This window comes from Aotus nancymaae, unplaced genomic scaffold (genome assembly GCF_030222135.1).
Source record: "Aotus nancymaae isolate 86718 unplaced genomic scaffold, 86718_ANA_hifiasm-v0.15.2.pri h1tg000062l, whole genome shotgun sequence".
Taxonomy (NCBI): Eukaryota; Metazoa; Chordata; class Mammalia; order Primates; family Aotidae; genus Aotus; species Aotus nancymaae.
The window spans coordinates 349,600-373,692 of record NW_026988476.1 but is presented as its reverse complement, the minus strand read 5'-3'; the positions used below and the strand labels follow the sequence as shown (position 1 = coordinate 373,692).

General features: G+C 40.5%; 1 protein-coding gene and 1 long non-coding RNA gene across 4 annotated transcripts in view; one reads left to right on the top strand and one right to left on the bottom strand.

Moving 5' to 3' along the window:
- The window catches only part of HACD2 (3-hydroxyacyl-CoA dehydratase 2), an 86,809-nt gene extending 74,110 nt beyond the window's left edge, over window positions 1–12,699 (bottom strand). The window contains exons 1-2 of the mRNA XM_012476223.2: window positions 12,545–12,699; window positions 9,853–9,970 (exon numbers count right to left, since the gene is read on the bottom strand). Coding sequence (XP_012331646.1) covers window positions 9,853–9,970; window positions 12,545–12,699 — 273 coding nt within the window. The remainder of the gene's footprint in view (window positions 1–9,852; window positions 9,971–12,544) is intronic.
- Window positions 12,700–12,839: 140 nt separating this feature from the next.
- Window positions 12,840–24,093, top strand: part of LOC110568949 (uncharacterized) — a 74,021-nt gene continuing 62,767 nt past the window's right edge. For all 3 annotated transcript variants that reach the window (XR_010338543.1, XR_010338542.1, XR_002479097.2), the window contains exon 1: window positions 12,840–12,917. This is a non-coding gene — a long non-coding RNA (uncharacterized LOC110568949). The remainder of the gene's footprint in view (window positions 12,918–24,093) is intronic.

Below are 24,093 nucleotides of genomic sequence, written 5' to 3'. Positions count from 1 at the left end.
GAAAATACATGTTGGACCAGGCACAGTGGCTCACGCCTATAATCTCAACACTTTGGGAGGCCAAAGCAGGAGGATCACTTGAGGTCAGGAGTTTAAGACCAGCCTGTGCAAAAGAGTGAGACCCCATCTCTACAGAAAATGTTAAAAACTAACTGGGCGTGGTGATGTGACTGGAGTCCCAGCTACCTGGAAGGGTGAGGCAGCAGGATCACTTGAGCCCAAGAGGTTGAGGCTGCAATGAGCTAAAATCATGCCCCTGCACTCCATCCTGGGCAACAGAGCAAGACCCTATCTCAAAAAAAGAAAAGAAAATATGCACCATAAACTCCTCTCTCTTGTGTCCTTTCCATTTCCACTGGCAATAAACCAATTTTAGTTTTAAAATTTAACCTCAATGTCAAAATGCCATTTGCACAATAGGTTACTTAGAAACACCTTTTCAAAGTTTCTAAAATTTGAACTAGGGGAATTATTTTTGTAAGTTACCAACAATTCTGTTCAATTTCATTTTTAATCTAAGGTAAAACAATAACAACAAAGCTCCAAAAAGTTTAACAAGTCTCAAAAGGAATAGAAACCCAAGCAGCTTTCAAGACCTCAGCTGCAGCCCATGGACTTAATGTGGTTCAGCTATAGTGATTTCCCATCTCTGTCTTTCAATTCAAAATTCCAAATTCTTGGGAGGGAAAAAAAACCTCACCAGCCCACTTTGGATTAGTTATGCACCCCTGGATCAGCCAGCTACAGCGTAAGAGGCAGAGTCAGGGAATAGAGATGTAGCTGCTAAGGGTCCAGCCTTGAGAACCAGAAAAATTCCAGAGAGGACACGCTGGCCTGGGCAGCTCTATGGACATGTCCACCACACTCATTTTACTGGGCAGAGGTCCATCACCAGTTTGAGTTACATTTACCAGTGTTTGATTTATTTTAGAAATTATCATATTCTACACATAAATGATTCTATTCTTGCTTAAAACTTACCTATAATAATAATATATAGTCTTTAAGGATAGACACCAAAATTTAAAAGTGCTTATCTTTAGATTATGACTGCTATGCATTCTTCTGCATCTGGGTTTTTTCTACCATGAATAAATAGTACTTATTACTGGGGGAAACACCTTTCCCCTCTCTCTGGTTTCTAAGAGGATGGATTTCCACCACATAGTACTAGTCTCCTTTAATTACTTTACCTCTGGAAAGGATGACTCATTTAAGCATCAATTTAAGAATAAATGGGATGTGCTCAATTCAGCTCCATCTGAGAGGTTTCACAGAGAGCCCCAAGTTCTCATGGTTTCTTCTAAGACAGCCTGTCTGCTGCTGCTTGGGACAGGGTGGGTGGTGAGTCTAACTGTGGAGTTCAGTTAGCAAACCCATTTGACTCACACACTAAAGCATGTCGCATTTACCACTAGTAAAGGTGATTTTCAGGATCCTTATACAACTCCTTTGAGTTATTGTTCAGTGTTCAGAGCATAAGCAAGCAAAAGGGTGTTGGTTATTCACTGGGCTCCCTCAGACTCCAAATATGTTTTCAAAATCCTTTTACATCCAATTTTTAAGGAGGAAATACTGAAAAAATTCCTCAATTACCATTATTTTTCCTTTGTCACTTAATTTCACCTTTCTTGCTATCTCCAGCCCTATAATTTACTAATTTGTTATTTGCTTAATTTTCATATTCTAATAGTGAAATGTTGAAGTCTCACAGAACTTAAAAGTGGGGAAATACGTAAGGTCATCTAACCCAGTGTATTCACTGCACATAATGAATTGAGGGAGAGAGGTTAAGACCAAGGCCACAGGGCTAATTCATGGCAAAACCAAGTCTTCACACCCAAATTTCTTATCTCTAGGGTTTTTACATATACTGTGACACCTCTTAAGAACAATTCTATTTTTTAACTTCTATAGCATTTCTGCCAGCTTTTTACATATTTTGTTTCTCTGTTCTGATAATCATTCATTCATCATATGATTTCACTAACGTGTCTCCCATGTTCTTGCTACTGACAAATTGTGAACTCAGTTTCTCTTCGGCTTCTCCTCTGAAATCATTTATCTTATACTGTAACTACCAGTCCTGCTTTTCTTGACACTTGGTATGGCAAGCTGGTTTGTCCCTTAGTCTCATAAGCAACAATTGTTATACTTTAGTTTTCAACCAGCAATCATCATTTCATCTTTTTATTTTGATAAATTTAATCAGTCTATTTGCATAAACATAAAAAATGGTGCATTTTTGCTATACTCCATTATCCTATAGGTTTATTATTATTCTTCTGTCATTAAAAAAAATTAACAGGATTTGTAAATGTAAAACTCTCATTTCTCTTTAAATAAAAAAAAAAACTAAGCTGCCTATTGTCTTCCTTTTTCAAAAAACTTTAAAATCTTATTTTCCTCATTCATCTTATTTTTAATTACATATAATACAGAATTTCTAAAAAGTACACGATTTATGTGATATATAAATACACACTAAAGTATATTAAAAGTGGTAATCTTTTACTCCCCGCTTGCCCCAAAACATCACTCCCCTCCACAGAGGTAAGCTCTAATAACAGCTTGATATATCCTCTTCCACATCTTTTTCAGTATCTGCAATTTTGCTTTTTTTCCTATTGATTTTCCTAATCTGAAAACATCACCACATAACTATTCTCATTATTATCAATTAAAAAATTTATAAACTCAGGAGTGATACAAAACTTATATTGTTATGTTTGTCCTCCTTCCCACTTCATTCTATCCTGGCAAAATCTGAAATTTCTTATGGGATTCCACATGATCACATTGCAATTTGCACCATGGTCTAAAGGCTTATGCTGTGTACTGGCCACTAGCCATATTTGCCTATTTACACTTAAATAAAAAGTAAAGAATATTTATTTTTATTTCTTTGGAAAACAGGGTCTTGCTCTGTCCCCCAGATTAGAGTGCAGTGGAGTGACCATAACTTCAGCCTGAAACTCCTTGGCCCAAGCAATTCTCCGGCCTCAGCTTCCCAAGTAGCTAGGACTAATGTGTGCCACTATATCCGGCTAATTTTTTAAAATTTTTTTGCAGAGAAGAGGTCTTGCTATATTGCCCAAGCTGGTCTTGGAACTCCTGGCCTCAAGCGACTATTCCACCTTGGCCTTCCAAAGTGCTGGGATTATAGGTGTGAGCCACCACTCCTGACCAAAAGTAAATAAAACTTAAAACTCAGTTTCTCAGACCCACTAGCTACATTTTAAGTGACTAGTGGCTACTGTTTTGGATGGTGTTCCAACATTATCACTGCAGAAAGTTCTATTGGGCATTGCTAGTCTGAAAACTTGGCTAATTTTATTTATTTATATAACAGTTAAATACTCTTTGATAATAGCTAAATACTCTTGATTAAAGTTAAATACTCTTTGATAAAGTGCTTTCAAAGTTCCATTACTTTTTGTAGGTGTTTTCAAAATGTTTCCAACTGTAGAAAACTGCATGGTCTGTTATCCAGGAAGCTATTGTTTCCTACTAGCTTCATGTGGATTTTTTTCTTCTTTCAAGTTTAAGGTTTCAAGCTGTTTTCAACTACCACATTTTAAAATCTTCTCTTTTCTGCTGGAAATGGTTTAAGTATCCAGGAAGGGAAGAAATTTTTTTGTTGTGGAATATCATAAACTCTCAATAACCATACTGAGGTGGGCTTTCATTTCAGAAAAGTTTTGTATAACTTTTCTCCCTGATTATTTATAAGTTGTATATTCCAATCTTTTCTACTTCTTCTGGTAGTCTTACTTTTTGAAAGTTTATATACCCTCATCAGGTTTTCTAGATACATTGGTTCTATACATACTGTTTTTCTGTTGTGATGTTTTATAATGTTTCTTTTGCATAGGGAACTTTGAAATTTTCCCTATGACTTCTGTTCTGGTATTGATTTTATGTGAGAATGTGATTGGAAACTCCCACCTTTCTTGCATCTTCAGTATAACCTATTTCTTGCACTGTGGCTCCTTCCTGTCCTATATTGCCACCACTGATATTTTTAGTTCTTTTATTTTTATTTTTTTAATTTCAGCACATTCCTTTCTACAGATGTTAGCTATTGCACCTCTTTGAATACCACATCAATTTGCTTCTATTTGCTTGAGTCATCAAGCAGTGAGGCCTGCGTGGGTGGGTTCCTGTTTCCTTCGGGCTCCCTCTTCCCTTCTAATGTTGTGACACTTACTAATTTTAATCAAGTTAGAGTTTTCCTCTGGTTTTCACATTGTTTGAGAAGCTGGCTTCTCTGGGATTTGTTGTCATTTGTATTTGTGTTAGATATCTCCACTATGACTTGCTCTTACTAGCTTTTCTAAAGTCTCTTTTCGAGATGTGTTTTCTCAAAATGGGTCCACAATAAAAGTAGCCTAACGTGCATGTAGCTTGCATTTCAGAAGTTCCTTTCTGAGACAATTACTGGGAAATCAGAATGTCTGCAAAGAAGGAAAAATATATTACAGATAATGGTTATGTCCTCAGACCAGTTCACAAAAGCAGTCTGAAGTGCAATTCCTCCAGGGCAAAAATTAGTTAGTGTTTGAGCCATAAAGACAGAAAAACTGGCAGGGAGATAAGAAGGGATCTTTCTTCTTAAGGACACCGCAAGTTCCTAAGACTTTGCTATATTTGAGAGAAATGTCCAAAATCAGTTTCCTATTTCATTAAAGAATCTGAAAAGCACCATGAGGTGAGGTCTGAAGAGTGAGACTGGGACACACAGATGGGGTTGAGAAAGTGGTGGTGGGCTTAGAAGACTAACAAAAGCTGTCTGCTGTCTCTCACCACTTCTCCGGACCCTGCCCTACATCAATTCTAGGACATGATCAGAAATGAGACCGGGTTGTTTATTTATTTTTGTAAATAAGGGGTTTTAAGCCACAGAAAGATCTGGAAGACAATGGGAAGGAAAGGGAAATTCTGTGGTTCATTAAGCAGTCTCAGATGCACAACGGTAAGTAAATGACATATTATCAATGTACAGATGTTGAAGATAGTCTGTATCAATCTCAACAGTTAACCTCTTTACAGAGCAATCTTTAATCCATTTGAAATCTCATTATCAATTACAGAGGAATATTCAATCATGAGTATTTGAAAGTGTCTTTGCACCTGGAACCAACCCAAATGCCCATCGATGACAGACTGGACAGGGAAAATGTGGCACATATACACCATGGAATATTATGCAGCCATCAAAAACGATGAGTTCGCGTCCTTTGTAGGGACATGGATGAACCTGGAAACCATCATTCTCAGCAAACTGACACAAGAACACAAAATCAAACACTGCATGTTCTCACTCATAGGTGGGTGTTGAACAATGAGAACACATGGACACAGGAGGGGAGCACTACACACTGGGGTCTGTTGGGGGGAAATAGGGGAGGGACAGTGGGGGGTGGGGAGTTGGGAAGAGATAGCATGGGGAGAAATGCCAGATATAGGTGAAGGGGAGGAAGGCAGCAAATCACACTGCCACGTGTGTACCTATGCAACAATCTTGCATGTTCTTCACATGTACCCCAAAACCTAAAATGCAATTAAAAAAAAGTGTCTTTGCTATAATTACAGTCTTATATTAACCAAAGATATCTAGATATCCAAATTCTCTCAGACATAATTTTAAACTGCCATAAAACTACATCAATCTACTAATTTTTAAACTAACTATACTCAACGAATATGCAAAGATAAAATCTGCCTTATCAATGAATATCATGGACTCCAAGAAATGAATAATGTAGAAAACATCCACAGCTCATTACAGATGAACTCTTTTTTTAAAAAACTGGCATATAATTCACATATCACAAAATTCACAATTTTAAACTGTACAATTCAGTGGTTTTTAGTATGTTCACAGAGTTGCGCACCCACCATCACTATTTCAAGAACAATATTATCACCTTAAAAGGAAATCTTGTACCATTAGCAGTCACTCCCCATTCTCTCTCTCCGCTGGCCCCTAACAACAATTCCTTTACTTCCTGTCTCTATGGATTTGCCTATTCTGGATGTTTCATATAAATGAAATAATAATGTTTGTTACTTTTTGTATCTGCCTCCTTTCACATGCATTTTTTCAAGATTCGTCCAGGTATAACATATATCAGGAATTCATTTGTTTCTATTAATTTTATGAATTTTTATATCCATAGACCACATTTTATCCATGAATAGCATTTTATTGGTATATACTTTTTTTTCATTTTTTGGAAATGGGGTCTTGCTATGTCACCCAGGCTGGAGTGCAGGGGCATGATCATGGCTCACTCTAGCCTTGAAGTCTTGGGCACAAGTGATCCTCCCTCCTGATTAGCTCAAACTACAGGCATGGGCTACCATGCCCGGCTAATTTTTTAACTTTTTGTAGAGATGGGGGTCTCGCTATGTTTCCCAGGCTGGTCTTGAATTCCTGGCCTCAAGCAATCCCTCCACGTCAGCCTCCCAAAGAGCTGGGATTACAGGTGTAAGCCCCGGCTCTCGGCCAAGTTTCCTTTTGTACTTCACTACTACATGCTCCTTTGTACTTGCTTGGTAAATGTGTTTATGTCTTTTAAAAAGCTAAGTGCCATTATTTTCCTAAGAAGATTTGAAATTGGAGAACAAGTAATTTCTATTTCTTTTTTAAGTAAACTCCCACAGAACCTAATAAAGAATAACATCTAGCATGAAGAGATATAAATGAGTAGCTGCCTTCCCTGGATTCATTTTCTCCTCCTGTAAACAGGATATACTGTCAACACTAATAATTCCCATCAGGATAACTTACGTGTAATTAGACAATACCATACACATCTAATTGTTATACAGCATAGACAGAGTAGGCGATGAAACACTCCTCAACTGATGGCACAGGAAATGTGGTTTTAGCAAGCCCGCTTTATCGCCCAGTCCAACGGATTACTTCCATCACTGACCTCTGCTATGTTAATTGCCTGCATGTTCCTGGGAGTCTTTACTTCCTTATGCATAGTCCTTTTCCCAAAATCAAATCCAGGATTTGTCACTTAATTGGTTCTTAGTGGGGATAACAGAGATAAAACCAAAAGTCCAAAATATTTTCCTAAATCCCTATTAAAAATTCTATAAGGATAAACAGGCTAATCCTTCAAAGTCTAAGTCTTGGTTCCTGAGTGGATTTTGATGACACTGTTTAATGTCCCTACCTTCCCGAAGACATAATTAAATTTTAAAAATTATACTTCTAACATTACCAAGTCTTTTTTTTTTTTCTTTTAGAGACAAGGTCTCACTCTGTTGTCCAGGCTGGATGACGGCAGTGATGCAATCATATTTCACTGCAGCCTCAAACTCCTGAGCTCAAGCTCAAGCCTCCCATTTCAGCCTCCCAAGTAGCTAGAACTACAGGGACCCACCACCTAGTCCAGCTAAAAAAAAAACACAATTTTTTTTTTGTAGAGATGAGGTCTTGCCATGTTGCCCAAGCTGGTCTCGAACTCTTGCCCTCAAGTGATCCTCCCACCTTGGCCTCCCAAGGCTCTGGGATTGCTGGGATTATAGGCATGAGCCACTGTGCTCAGCCCTAACATTATGATATATTAAAGAGATAGAAACCCCTTTAAATTATTGAAGTATTTCAATTGGGGACAACCCCCTACTATATCAAGTACTGGGAGTCTGGTGGTTTTGAGTCCAAATTTGCTTCTCTGTAGCTTGAGGGAACTGTACTGGCCAAGGCTCTGAGAGAGAAAATGCTACTTATTTACTAGTGTCCCCTTCCAAAAAAAGTTCAAGCCTGTAAGTTTAAAAAATATTCACACTAGGATTTGTTCAAGCTTCCTCAGACTCAAATGGTTAGGCAGTAAGGGACTTTAGAAATCTACTTTAACCTAATTATTTTACAAATGAAAAAGAGGTAGGTAAGAGAGAAAAGACTTGCCCAAATCTACAGAGTCGGTTGGGAAAACTACTATACTTAAAATAAAAAGGTACTCAGACTTCCAGCTGGAAGCTCATTTGATCACACCCCCTACCTAAAATGTCTAAGTACAGACAGTATTGTAATTCCTCTGTGTTGCAGTGAGCCGAGATCGCATCGCTGCACTCCTACCTGGGCAAGACAGTAAGACTCTGTCTCAAAAAAAAGAAAGAAAGAAAGAAACCAATTCTTCTGCTTTCTAAGATAAAAAAACAAAAGCAAAATGGATAACTTTCTGATTTAGAGAGTGAGAGTGGATCCAGCCTGGACAACATGACCAAACCCCATCTCTACCGAAAATACAAAAATAAGCCAGGCATGGTGGTACATGCCTGTGGTCCCAGCTACTCAGGAGGCTGTAGTGGGAGGATGGTTGGGAAGTTGAGGCTACAGTGAGCCGTGATGACACCACTGCACTCCAGCCTGGGTGATAAAGTGACCCTGTCTCAAAAAAATAAATAAATAAAGTGAGAGTGGGCTGGGTGCAGTGGTTCACACCTGTAATCTCAGTGCTTTGGGAAGCTGAGATGGGAAGATCACTTAAGCCAAGGAGTTTGAAACCAGCCTGGGCGATACAGGGAGATCCTGTCTCTACAAAGTTTTAAAAATTAGCCATGTATGGTGGTGTGCGACTATGGGCCCAGCTACTCCGGAAGCTGAGGTGGGAGGACTGCTTGAGCCCAGGAGCTCAAGGCTTCAGTGAGCTATGGCCATGATTGCACCACTGCACTCCAGCCTGGGTAACAGAGCAAGACCCTATCTCAAAAAAAAAAAAAAAAAAAAGAGAGAGAGAATGAAAGGTAGAGGTATCAGATTTCATTTCATGAGATAAACAATTTTTTGTTAAGTATTATTCCACAGTTCAGGTTTTAAAAGTTGCCAGTAAAGTATAAATGTCATGATGGTCTTGCCTGGAGGCTAAGCAAAATGAACTAGATCATCCCTGCAATCTGAAGGTTTTTCACCATATTGAACTATGGCGGCTATTGATTTTGTGTGCCCAAAGCTATCACTACTCCCTCTTTTCCATGAGCAAAGTCTGTAGTCCCTTGGACAGAAGAATGGGCATGTGTCCTAAGACTGGCTAATCAAGCACCTCACATCACTGGCAGGAGTCTAAGTAGGGCCAACCAGAATCCTCCCTGGGAACGTGTGACACAGATGCTGAGAAAAATAAACACCCTCCCCATTTCCTACCATGTGGAGAGCCCAAGACCAACATTCAAAGAGAAATAGACAAGCAGAGATGGGAGACAGCAAGAGAATCTGGCAGTGTCAAATCCTTGGTTCTCATTCCTGAGCTGGTCTCTTTGTAAATTAATCTTATATCTGTATCAACTACAGAGGCCAGAAAATTCCTTTTTTGCTTAAAGTAGTTTGAATTGGGTTTCTATAACTTGCAAATCCAAAATCCTAATCTATACTTACCTCAAGAGAGAGGACTGAATATACATTGCCCTTAATTCAAGGAAATCAATTTGGACGACTTTAGTCACAGGCTATTATGTCTTACATCTATCACTCCCAATATCCTACACCCACCAACTTCGCCATTTTTATTATATAAACCCTGAAAGCATCTGATTTTGCCAGTGCTTCCCCAAGATGTCCCTGGAATTAAAAAAAAATCCTAATGTAAGCTTGTTTCAGTTGATTTCCAAAAAAAAGTTGAACATAAAATACATTCAAGGTAACACAAGTTAAATGAGATTTTACCCTATCTAGAACTTCAAAAAGCCTAAGTATCAACACTTTAGTATGTGAGGAGGCAAAATTTCAAAATTTAACTCGAATCCAATGGAGGTCTGCTACTTCAATATAATTTAGTTGCATCTTTTTCTTTATACCAATGGAAATCAATAACAATAATAAATCTCAGGACCTACCTCCAATAAGGCTCCAGTTTGAAAGAATTTCAAAGGCTTTTCAATTGAATAATAAAGGCTATGGTAGCTACCCTTAGCCAGGTATGCTCGGACCAGACCAACTGCTATAACCAGCCACCTAGTAAAAGAGAAAAGAAAAATCAGGAAAAAAATAAAAATTTAAAAAGTAGGATTTAGGTTAATAGGAGCTGTGGCAATAAAAGATATTGCTAAAGATGACCTCAAGCATCAGTATCCTGGATTTATGAATGGCTCTCAAATGCCAAGCTATAATGCACTGAAATGTTGCACCACCAACAGCACCTTATCAAGAGGGCTCAGTGAAAGCACAGTGGCACCTCACCCATCTGGAGCTCATTTTTTTGGCAACTTTGCTGTTGAGAACAAAGCCAAAAGGAAAGGAATAAGCTAAAATGGTCCTTGTGCTGCTAAATTAGGTGCCAAGAAAATCTAAGATGAGAAAAAAAGTTAAAGGAAAATTTTAAATGGCCTGTGCAGTTAAAGGGTTTTTAATAATTACAGGGTAGAAAGAAGATGCTTTAAACTATTTTTATATTGTCTCACTGGGAACAATTACCCATACCTTAAAATCTATCCTTTTAAAATTAAGAATTACAGACTTTGGTTAAAAAAAATTTTTAGCCCAATTTTCCAAAATCAACTCAGAAATGAAAGCCGGATCAATACAAACTACAAAACAGGAAGCACTTAAGCATACAGCTGTGAATGTTATATTTTTGTTCCACTGTCCTCAAAAATAAACATAATTTTTTGTCAAGTTCCATAATAAAACTAATGGACCTTTTTATTAAGGTATATCTCCTGGAAGGATTTAGGTAAACGTACAAAATCAACTAGGCAATGGGGTGTGTGGTCTCTGCTATTTCCAAAAACTATCACATAAGGACATAAAATAAGAGTTTGTAAAAGAAGAAATTATTTAATGGTGTAACTGGTACAACTATTAACAGCCTTAAAAAAAAGCTTACTTTGCTCTCACAATCCCAATTTCTCTTCCCGGTTTAAGACACCACTCCTTACCCTCCACCCCCTTCTCTTTGTTCATTGCTCACGAATAGACTTTTTTCTTCTTACCAATGTACCTTAAAAATCCCTCTCCAGTCCAATGCCCTCACCAGCCCTTGCTAAGACATAAGAATTTTATATATAAATATTAATACACACAGAGAGAATCAAGGATGATTTTTAAAAAATCAATCTATGTGACCACTGATGTGATAAAAGCCTGAATCTGTACTAGTTCTTCATTGACCTGTGAGTCAAGAGAAATGATTTCTAGATCTGGAACTTGTATTAACAAGTTCTATGATCTCATGCAAGTCACAACTTCTCTGAGCCTGTTTCCACACCTACCATTTCTAATACTAGCAATAAATCTATGATCCTCCCATGATATTATTTTCTTTTTCGTGAAAAAAAAAGCAAGGTGCTGAATTGTAAAAATATTAAAAATATTGCCATTTGTCTTATTTAAAAAAGGGGTAGAGGATGTATAAACATATTTGCTTGCATCAGTATATTAAGTATACATAAAATTAACTGCCTCGAGAGAGGGGATCTGGGGAGAAGGGAAAGGTGGGAGGGAGGAAAGATTTTCACTGTACGCCCTGGCTTATATTTTGAATTTTCAATCCTGCCAATGTATTACCTACTTTAAAACTAAATAAAGATGGATGTTCACTATACAATTCTTTCAACTCTTCTGCATGTTCGAAATTTTTCATAATAAAATGTTAGGACTTTTTAAAAAATTACAAACGAAGACTGTAGAAAAATATATAATATATACAATATATATTATATATATAAATATATAACAAATTGATCCTGTGATCCTCCTCACCAAAATGATGAGATAAAGAATTGTAGAGCTGAAGGAACCTTCATTACCCAGCCCAACCCTTTAGTTTACAGATGAAAAAACGGAGGCTAGAGAAATAAGGTGATTTATCTAAAGTCACACAGCTAGTTAGTGGCAGAGCTTTAACTAAAAACCCGCTGGGATAAGGGATAGACTGAAATGAGGGAGACAGAGGTGGGTAAAACCGTTTCGAGGGTCTATTCTCCCCGTCCCCAGTAAATCTGCCTTCTACCCCGCTGTTTCTTCCCCACCCCAACCCAATCTGAAAGTCTAAACTCATCTAAAGCCCAGCTCTGCTCAAGTCGCTGGCCAAAAACTTTGAACGCTTTCCCAATACCTTTCGGATTAAAGCGCAGCCCGGATTTTGAAAACAGCCGCCCAAATGAATGGTCACTCTGCAGCCACAGCTCCTCCACTCCCCAGGCTGGCGCCGTTCATCATCTGAGCCTGGCCGCCCGGGCTAGGCTCCGCGCCGCCAGGTCTTCCGGCCGCCGCCCCCGGCCCCGCACCTGTGGCCTGTCCACCCTTCCTCCCGCGGCCCTCGCGAGACGCGCCCGGCAGCAGTCCCCGCGCCCCCGTGCCTGGGAACTCGGCTCGACCCCCAGCGCAGGCGGGAATTCGCGGGCAGCCACAGGGGTCGATTCAGCGCTCGGCCGCACTCAGCGCCCAGGTACTGGGTCCCGGAAATCGCCCGCCGGGGCTGCACTGCGTGCGGTGGGCCGCGCCGATCCGCTCCGCTTCACCGGCCGCAGACCTCCCTCCCCGGCCGCGCTTGGCTCCCCGCCTCCCCGGGCCGAGCCCCAGTCTCACCCCGCTGTCATCACCACATTGTAGATGACCAGGTACGCCGTGGCCAGAGGCCCCGGGCCCTTCTTCTTCCGCGTGCCGCTGGCGTCCCCGGCCCCGGCCCTGCCACCGCCGCCCCCATTCCCCTTCGCCGCTGCAGTAGCCGCCGCCGCAGCCATGTCAAATGCCCGGAGCCCGCTCTCCCAGCGCGAGCGCCTCGGGCCGGACTCGGCAAGGCAAGGGGGCGGAGGGAGGACGAAGGGGAGGCGGGGCTGGGGCCGCGGGGCGGAGCCGGGGACAGCGCCCACGGCGGCCGCCATCTTGGCTGAGGGCAAAGACGCTCCTGGTGCTCGCGTCCTTCGACTTGCCTCAATTGCCACTGCCATCTTGGATCAGGGTAAGTCCCGCCTTTTGCGCGCTCCCGGTTATAACCTCGGCACCATCTTGGATTGGGTCAATGTGGGCACCCTCGTCAGGCCTGCTGCTTCTGCCAGCTGGATGTTGCGTTGTCCTTCGCTATTCTCCCTCTTATAATCGCCGCCTCCTTGTTGAATCAAAACAATTATGCTGTCGTTCTCCCTTCTTCAATGGCCCTACCTTCACACCTAAACACACTCGCTCCTCTATCCTGCCATAATTTTGGATACGGGCGGTGGACAGTGGATCCACTTCCCATCAACCCTTGAGGCTGCAGGGACCAGCCTTTTGCTAGGTGCACTTTGTTTCCTAACCCGTAGCCGGGTTGGAGATTCCACCTCTGAAGGTTTCTTTCTGACTTCTGTTTTTTCATAACTAATACAGTGGAGAAGCCCAGGTGGCCTAGAATCCAGTGTCGTCCCTGAAGGCTTGTTAGGTGTTCAAGTGTATCTTCCACCTTAGGCCTTGTGAGCTTGCTCATCGTGAGGGCGAGAGGAGGAACAGCCCACTGGGCTCTCGGCTGAGGGTGAGGTCCCAGGTAAGGGAGCAGGTTTATAGCTACAGTGACCAAAAATAGCAGAATGCTGGCTTAGGTGGAAAACCTGCCTACTTTGAGAAACTGGAGCAGCTCATAGGCACTGCTTCAACCAGCTGACCCTATGTTCCACTCATTGCTTTGATTTGCGAGGTCCTTTATTTGTAGATGTCCCCTGCAATTTTTACATACCCAACCAGCTCCTCAAAAGTATTACTGTATATGAAGTAGTAAATATTTATGGGTTCATTCCAGCCAAGTATTTATGGAGCGTCCACAAAGTTGCACTGGAGTTCATGGCACTAAGTGAAAGAGACAAGTCATCAGTTTCCCAGGGATTATATAGAGCAGCGGTCCCCCAACCTTTTGGGCACCAGGGACCAGTTTCGTGGTGGGAGGTGGATGATGGTTTCAGGATGTGATTCAAAGGCATTACATTTATCATTAGATTCTCATAAGGAGCACACAACTTAGAAGATCCCTCCAACGTGCACACGTTCACAATAGGGTTCCTGATCCTATGAGAATCTGAGACCACCACTAGTCCGAGGGAGGGGGAGCTCAGGAGGTAATGCCCCCTTGCTTGCTGCTCACCTCCTACTGTACCTCCTGGTTCCTAAGAGGCCATGGACTGGTACTATCTGCAGCCTGGGGGTTAAGGATCCCTGAGGGAACCAGATGAAAATGCTTGTATTAGTTGGTGAAAAGTGATATCCGGAAGTTATTACAATAATCCAGCCATGGTGATAGTGGTGTGGGCCAGAGTGGTGGTGATCGAGGTGATGAAAACAACAATGAATTCTGGGTAAATTTTAGAAGTAGAATCGTAAGATTTGTGGATATATTAGTTTTGGAGTGTGAGATAAAAGACAATATGAGCAACTTGTAAGAACTGAGTTGTGTAAGAAACCATTTTTAAGGCGGAAGTCAGGAATTTTGTCTTTTGTATGTTGAATTTGAAATCTTTATTAAACATCCAAGTAGAGAGGCTGGGTAGACAGATTTAGACACTGAGGTTCAAGGAAGAAGTCCAATGGGCCAGAGATATAAATTTGAGAGTTGTCAACCTAAAATAATAAAAAAGATAAGACTCTAGTTTAAAGGAAGTTTATTCAAGCATAAAGGTTGAAGATGGCCACCTGGAAGCATAGATTCAAGTTACCCTATTTCCTCCACTCCCTCATCACGTGAAAATTGTATATTGAGAAGGATGCAACTGTTTTGTCTTTTTATCTACTGACACATTTTAAAAATATTTCTCTTCCTCCAATATCCACCCTTTCCCCTTTAAATACTGAAACCTTCAAAATCATCTTTGGAGAAAGGCATATACCTGCCTCTTGGCACACATCCTTTACTTTGGCAAATAAACCTCCTAAAATAGTTGAGACTTACCTTGGTCACGTTCTTTGATTTACAAAGGCAAGATGGGGGATGGTTAGAGCAGGTCTCTTTCAGTTATAATTTTCTCAGTTACAATTCTTTCAAAGGCAGTTTCAAGACCTCAAGAGATGAAATTGAAAGGTATGAATTGACAATCGTCAGAGTGCCATCCTTTCCCACCTTTGTAGATTGTTTAGAGATTCTATTGCCTTGTTTTCCTGAATTTTGTAAAGAGCAAGTTGGTGAGCCCAAATTGCACACTGTGATCAGAGGGCAAAAAAATTTTTTTGGAAAAGAAATGAAGTGAACCATTTTACAAAATCAAATAATCATTCATCTAAAATCTTCTTTCATTCATTTGACTGATTTATTTTTTCAATGTAATCTACCTAATGGGAAAGTAGGAGGAGGCAGGAATGCATAAAGTTCTGTCAGTTGGAAATTAATTTAAAACTCAAAGTATCTTCTTTCAGTCACTTAGACCCAACTCCAAGCAGCGACCCTCAACCTTTTTGGCACCAGGGACTGGTTTCATGGAAGACAATTTTTCCACAGACCAGGGAGGGGATGGTTTCAAGATGAAACTGTTTCACCTCAGATCAGCAGGCATTAGATGGAGCACGCAACCTAGATCGCTCACATGCACAGTTCACAATAGGGTTCATGCTCCTATGAGAATCAATTGCCACTACTGATCTGATAGGAGGTGGAGCTCAGGTGGTAATGCTCACTTGCCTGCTGCTCACCTCCTGCTGTGTGGCCTGGTTCCTAACAGGCCATGGACCTGTACCAGTCTGTGGCCCAGGAGTTGGGGACCCCTGCTCTACAGTGCAGTCAGAGTGATCTTTTCCAAATACAACCTTGTTCATGTCTACTACCTTCCTCTATCCCACCCCCTTAAGATATTTAAATGGCTTTTGATGACACTTAGGATAAAGCATAAAATATTTAATGTGGTATACAAAAATCTGCCTAGGCTAGACCCACCTGCCTCCTCAGTCTCACCATGCCCCTCCTAGTCATACTGGCCTCATCTTAGGTCTTCCAGTGAGCAGTACTCCTTTTTGCCTCAGGGAATTTGCACGTGCTATTCCAATCATGCCTTCCCAACAGTCCCCCAAAGTCTTAACTCATTCCAGCATTAACTCAAAAGTCCAAGTCCAAACTCTGATCTGAGATAAGGCAAGTCTCTTCCACCTACAAGCCTGTAAAATCAAACACAAGTTAATTACTTCCAAGATACAATGGGGGTACAGGCATTGGGTAAATGTTCCTATTCCACATGGGAGAAATTGGCCAAAACAAAGGAGCCACAGGCCCCATGCAAGTCTGAAACCTGACTGGGCAGTCATTAAATATTAAACTTCCAGAATAATTTCCTTTGATTCCATGTCTCACATCCAGTGCACCTTGATGCAACAGGGGCACTCCTAGGGCTTTGGGCCACTCTGCCCCTGTGGCTCTGCAGGGTACAGCCCCTGAGGGTGCTTTCATGGGCTGGAGTTGAGAGCCTGTAGCTTTTCCAGGTCCAGGGTGCAAGCTGTTGGTAGATCTACCATTCTGGGGTCTGGAGGACAGTGGCCCTCTTCTCACAGCTTCACTAGGTAGTGCCCCAGAGGGGACTCTGTGTGGGGTCTCCAACCCCACATTTCCCTTTTGCACTGCCCTTCTAACAGAGGTTTTCCATGAGGGCTCTGCCCCTGCAGCAGACTTCTGTCTGGACAGCCAGTCATTTCCATATATCCTCTGAAATCTAGACCTAGGTTTCTAAACCTCAACTCTTGGCTTCTGCATACTTGCAGGCCCAAGACCATATAAAAGCTGCCAGGGCTTGGAGCTTGCACCCTCTGAAGCAATGGCCCAAACTGTACCTTGGCCCCTTTTAGCCATGAGCTGAAGTGGTTGGGATACAGGGCACCATGTCTTGAGGCTGCACAGATCAGTAGAGCCCTGGGCCTAGCCCATGAAACCATTTTTCCCTTGTAGACCTCTAGGCCGGTGATGGGAGGGGCTGTCCTGAAGATCTCTGAAATGCCCTGGAGACATTTTCTCTATTGTCTCAGCTATTAACATTCAACTCCTTGTTACTTATGCAAATTTCTGCAGCCAGCTCGAATTTTTCCCTGGAAAATGGGGTTTTCTTTTCTGCTGCATGGTCAAGCTGCAAATTTTCCAAACTTTTAAGCTCTGCTTCCCTTTTTTTTTTTTTAAAGAGAAAGAGAGGAAAATAGGAAGGAGGAAAAAGGAAGAGAAAGAGAGAGACAGAATGGGGAGGAGGGAGAAGGAAAAGAAAGAGGGAGAGAGAATGGGAGTATTGCTTTCTTGCCCAGGCTAGAATGCAATTTAGTAATGGGTATTGAAAACCTCTTTTATACTGATAATTATACTTAATGATGTAGTCAGGAAGGAATAAGGGAAGAAGATAACAAACAAACAGCCAACCAATATTTAATTTAAACCTATGAAATGCTATGCGATTACTGAGGAGTGATTTACTTCCAATTATATAGTCACCTTTGGAATAGGTGTGAGGTGGTAATGTATGTTTTGTGTATTTGAAGTGGAGAGTTCTATAAATGTTTATTAAGTTTACTTGTTCCGGGTCTGAGTTCAAGTTCTGAATATCCTTGTTAATTTTCTATCTCATTGATCTATAGAATCGTTAGCTCTTCTTGTTGCATTGATCCTTTTGCCATTATGTAATGTCATTCCTCGCCTCTTTTGATCTTTGTTGCTTTAAAGTCTACTTTATCAGAGGCGAGAATTGCATCTCCTGCTTTTTGTTTATTAGTTTATTTTTACTCTCTGTTTGATTGGTAAATCTTCCTCCTTCTCTCTGAGTCTTTGTGTATTGTTGCATGTAAGATGGGCCCGGATGCAGCATACCGATGGGTTTTGGCTTTTTATCCAATTAAAATATATATAAGTTTAATACCGGCGTTTGATGCTAGCTGGCTGTTTTGCCCATTAGTTGATGTAAATTTTTTATTGTGTTAAAGTTCTTTGCTTTTTGATATATTTTTGGAAAGGCTGATATTGATTGTTCCTTTATATGTATAGTGCTTCTTTCAGAAGCTCTTGTAAAGCAGGCCTGGTGGTGGTGAACTCTCTAAGTACTTGTTTGTTCGCAAAAGATTTAATTTTTCCTTCACTCATAAAGCTTAGTTTGGCTGGATATGAAATTCTGGGTTGAAAGTTCTTTTCTTTAAGGATGTTAAATATTGGTCCCCACTCTTTTCTGGCTTGTAGGGTTTCTGCTGAGAGATCTGCTGTAAGTCCGATAGGTTTCCCTTTATGGGTAACCTGACCTTTCTCTCTGGCTGCCCTTAGTATTTTCTCCTTCATTTCAACCCAAATAAATCTGGCGATTATGTGCCTTGGGGTTGGTCTTCTTGAAGAATATCTTTGTGGTGTTCTCTGTATTACCTGGAGTTGAATATTACCCTTCCTTGCCAGGTTGGGAAAATTTTCCTGAATGATATCCTGAAGAGTATTTTCCAACTTGGATTCATTCTCTTCATCACATTCAGGTACACCTATCAAACGTAAATTAGGTCTTATCACATAGTCCCATATTTCCTGGAGACTTTGCTCATTCCTTTTCATCCTTTTTTCTGCATTCTTGTCATCTCGTTTCATTTCACTGAGCTGGTCCTCGACTTCTGATATCTTTCCTTCTGCTTGATCAATTCGACTGTTTAAACTTGTGCATGCTTCGCGAAGTTCTCGTGTTGTGTTTTTCAGCTCCATCAATTCACTTATATTCTTCTCTAAATTGTCCATTCTCGTTAACATTTCGTCAAACCTTTTTTCAAGGTTCTTAGTTTCTTTGCATTGGGTTAGAACAAGTTCTTTTAATTCACAGAAGTTTCTTATCACCCACGTTTTGAAACCTGCTTCTGTTATTGGAACACACGTGTAATCTATTAAGCCTTGTTCCGTTACTGATGAGGAATTGCAATCCCCTGTAGAGGGAGAGGCATTCTGATTTTGAGTATTCTCTACCTTTTTACGCTGGTTTCTTCCCTTCATTATATATTTGTCTGTCTGTCGTCTTTATAATTACCGACTTTCTAACTGGGTCTCTGATGTCCAACTTGTTGATTCCCTGCACCGAAATCTGAGCAATCCACTGAGCCGGCCAAAACAGCGGTGTTAAGATTGATGGTGCTTTTCTGCCCGGCAATCTCCGGACTCTGCACCAAGAACTGGCTTGCTAAGGCACCAGCAAAACCGCCATGCCGGCCACAAGAGTCGCCCTGGCGACCCGTGGAGCTCTTCCACTGGGAATCTCCTGGTCCGTGAGCAACTAATATTCGTCTGAAAGTGTGGCGTCCTCTCGTTCTTTGCTCTTTCACTGGGAGGTACGTGCCCTTGCTGCTAATCATCAGCCATCTTGGATCTCTCTCCCCCCCTTTTAAACATATGTTCCAATTTCAGATCATCTCTTTGTGAACACATATGACCGCTTGCTTTCAGAAAAAGCCATATGACATCTTGAAGGCTTTGCTGCTTAGCAATTTCTTCTGTCGGATACCCTAAATCATCTCTCTCAAGTTTAAAGTTCCACAGATCTCTAGGGCAGGGGCAAAATGCTGCCAGTCTCTTTGCTAAAGCATAGCAAGAGTGACCTTTGTTCTAGTTCCGAATAAGTTCTTCATCTCCATCTAAGACCACCACAGCGTGGACTTCATTGTCCATATCACTATCAGCATTTTGGTCAAAACCGTTCAAAATTCTCTAGGAAGTTCCAAACTTTCCCATATCATTATGTCTTCTTCTGAACCTTCCAAACTATTCTGACCTCTGCCTGTTACCCAATTCCACACTTGCTTCAACATTTTCAGGTATCTGAAAATACCCAGTACCAATCTTCTGTATTAGTCCATTTTTACACTGCTATAAAGAACTACCTGAGACTGGATAATTTATAAAGAAAAGATGTTTAATTGACTCACTGTTCTGTATGGCTTGGGAGGCATCAGGAAATTTACAATCATGGTTGATACAGTTTGGCTGTGTCTCCAACCAAATCTAATCTTGAATTGTAGTTCCCATAATCCCCATGTGTTGTGGGGGGGATTCAGTGGGAGGTAATTGAATTCAGTTACCCCCATGCTGTTCTTATGATAGTGAGTGAGAGTCACAAGCTCTGATGGTTTTATAAGCATCTACCACTTCTCCTGCTTGCATTTCTCTCTCCTGCCGCCATGTGAAGAAGGACATGTTAGCTTCCCCTTCCACCATGATTGTAAGTTTCCTGAAGCCTCCCCAGCCATGCAGAACTGTGAGTCAATTAAACAAACCTCTTTCCTTTATAAATTACCAAGTCTCAGGTATTTATAGCAGTGTGAGAAAGGACTAATACAATGGTGGATGGTGAAGGAGAAGCAAGCACCTCCTCTGCAAGGCAGCAGGAAAGAGAGACAGCAAAGAGGGAACTGCCAAACACTTGTGAACATCAGACCTCATGAAAACTCACTGTCATGAGAACAGCATGAGAGAAACCACCCTCATGATCCAATAACCTCCCACCAGTCCCTCCCTTAACACATGATGATTACAATTTGAGATGAGATTTGGGTGGAGACACAGAGCTAAACCATATCACCCCTTTTTTTCATTTATAATTTTTAACTAATTCTTCCCCCTCTACTCATTGGAATTTGTACGTCTTGCTTATCTTCTTTTATTGGTTACCACAGAAATTACAGTATGGATCATTAAATTCATTAAAGTCTAATATTTAATCAGTATCTTTATCATCTTCCTAAACAATGCATGAACCTTTCAAATCTGCCTGGTCATTTTTAATAATCCCTTGTTCCTTGCCTATATGGATTTTGATGAATACATAATACCACGTATCTGTCACTACACATTGTACACAATAGTTTCACTGCTCTAAGAATCCATGCTTCACCTATTCATCCCAACCCAGCCTCCTCCCACACCCATAGTAACCATTGATTTTTTACTGTCTCTACAGTGTTGCTTTTTCCAGAATGTCATATAGTTGGAATTACACAGGATGTTGCCTTTCTGTTGTTGTTTTTTTTCCTTAGCAACATGCACTTAAGGTTTGTCTGTGTCTTTTCATGGCTTGATAGCTCACTTCTTTTAATCACTGAATAATATCCCATTGTCTGGATACACCTTTTTTTTTTTTTAACCTATTCACCAACTGAAGGACATCTTAGTTGCTTCCAAAATTTGGCACTTATGAATAAAGTTGCTATGAACATTCATGTGCAGGTTTTTATGTGGACATAAACTATGTTTTTAATTTCATCTTTTGTTTTCTTAAATATTTTATATAGGCTTATTTTATTTTCCCTATTTAATAATTCCAATATTTGAAGTCTCTGGGGGACTAAATCTTTTTTTGTTGTTGTTTTTGCTGACTGACTCGTGGTGGCTTATCTCCCTGTAATTTTTTATTATAAGTTTATTTTATTCAATTTAAATCAATGGAAATTCCAAGGTCCTACATTTGGGATGCTTTCCTTCAGAAAGACTTTTATATAACTCTGCTAAAAGCCAGATGACATCTGGACCACTTTAGTGTCCCCTTCAAGAATCCTGGAGGTTCAGCTTCCTCATGTTGCCATAGCTCCAGGTTTAGCTTCTCAGTTGCAGAACTGGTGTTGGCATTTGCAACAATGAAAACTCCCATATCTATCTTTTTTAATAATAGAAATTAATACAGAAGAACATCTTTATGACCTCGAAGGTAGAGAATTTTAAAACTATCTATCGAGATCACCAACCATAAATGAGAAGATTCGTACATTTGACTTTATTAAAATAAATAGCTTTTGTTTGCCAAAAGATAGCATGCAATAAGCAAAAGAGCAAGGTACAGAGTTGAAGATGTTTGCCACATGTATAATTGATAAAGAATTCGCCTCCAGGACATGTGAAAACTCTTTCAAATCAATGATACACTATCACATTGAAAAAATGAGCAAAGACTTAAACAGAAGAAAATATAAATGATCAATAAACATATGCAAATATGCTCAGTCTCATTATTAATTAGGGAAATGCAAGTATAAACGCAGTGAGATACCATTAGCTATCCTTGAGATTGGCTAAAGTCAACAGTTTGATAATGCCAATTGTTGACAAGGATATGATGCAGCAGAAACTCTGCAGACTGCTGTTGGTTAATTAGTGCATTCAGTTTGGGAAACAGTTTGGCATTATCTAGTAAAGTTGAAGATACATATATCCTGTGATGGTTATTCTACTGCCAGGTAGATGACCTTAAAGATCTCTTAGGATACATGCATCAGGATATTCAAAGCAGCATTGTTCATCATACCCCACACTAAATGCAACACAATGTCTATCCACAGTAAAATAAATAAATACATCATGGTACAGTCCTATGATGGGATACTTTACAGCAATGCAAATGAACAAACTATGGTTGTACTCAACAACATGGATAAATCTCATAAACATAATATTGAATGACAGAATTAAGGCACAAAAGAATATATATAGTATGATCCATTCATCTGAAGTTCCAAATCAGGCCAAATGAAATGATGTTGTTTAGGGATACAGACACAGGTGGTACAACTATATAGAAAGGCAAAGAAAATGATTATCATAAAAGTCAGAATAGTAGATACCTCTGATGGAGAGAGAGGAGTTTATGACTAAGAGGGGACAAATAGCAGGGACGGGGAGAGGGCATAAGGAGGGGTTCTGGGAGTAGGAAATGTTTTCTTTGCTCATGTGAGTATGGTTCTGTAGGTTTTCTTTTCATGATTGTTCATCAACATGTATGTTTATGATAGTTATATTTCATAATTGTTTTAAACAAAGAAATAATCAGCACAAGGAGAGGCAGAGGTATGACATCCAGGAAAAGTGCACAGGTAGCTTCACCACTGTTGGTGATGTTCTTAAGTTAGGTGTGGGTTCATGAGTGTTCATTTCATTTTTATGCTCATAACTTACATATACTTTATATGTTAGATATACCTCATATGGTAAATATGCATAAGCATTGAGGAATTCTGATAGTAGGAAATAGGATGATTTGCATCAGGATTGTCATCTAGGAAGCTATCATATAGTTAATCTGGACGTAATAAGAATGTTAGAGACTGGAGTCACTGCTATCTCTTTCAGGGAAGCCCTGTTGACAGACAGGGGCCATATTTTTGTACCATATTATCCTCATTTTCCTCACTACCTACATAGATGCTAAGACTATAAAGCAAAACCATGAAATGTTTATCACAAAACTCAGGATAGTGGATATTACTGAATTGGAAGTGGGCACCCCTCTTTCTTTTTGTCTTCATAGAAAAGGCACAAAAAGATGTATGTACTAACCAAATTTCCAGATTCCTAAATAATGGAGACTAACTCTGGTTAGTTAGAGAGAAAAGAAATTTTTTGAAAGGACATTGGATAGCTCACAAAATTGATGAAAAAGCTGAAGAATGAGGCTTGGAACATGGAAAGGAGCCATGGGAAATTAGGCAGCCAGAAATAGAGACCAAATCAATACACAGAAAGCATCTGGTTAGTATCCAACTGCTTCTGTCATTGGCACAGCCACCACTGGACATTGGACAGTACCCTTATTGCTTCCACTTCCACCTTTGGAAAGATTTTAAATGCTATTTGCTTCCCTCTGTTACTCCACAATCAAGGTCTTAGGTAGGAGCATCTAATTGGAAGGTCCTGTACCCAAATTCTAGAGACAAGGGATCTGGGAAATGGGCTCTTTGAACTTCTTTATTGGAATTCTTTCAAATAGGAAATGTGTTTAGATACTGGGAGGCCAAAAATGAAAAACTCCTGTCACAGGGAATGTCAGAAATAAACATATCTGGCCTCTGCCTGTTCACAGGGAGGAGAAAAGATTAATAGGATCAGTTAAGATCTGCAAAATTCACGGGGCCACGTGTTTACTTGGAGACAAGGGATTCTGCACAGTCACTGACCTGAAAGCCAGCCAGACTTTCTCTTCCTTCTGCTTTGCAGTGTACCACTCTTTGTCTTTTCTAGTTTTTCTGGCTGTGATTGGCAGTGGGAACTGGGGTGGAATGATCCGGCCTGCCAGGCCAGGAAGCTGTCTTCAATTCAGGAAGGTGAGGCATGACCCTGCTGCCATCCCCAAACTGGCCAGCATCAGAGAACTCTAAAGGATATGTTTTTGGGTACCTGACCAACCATGAAGACAACTGACATTTGGGCCTGGCACGGTGTA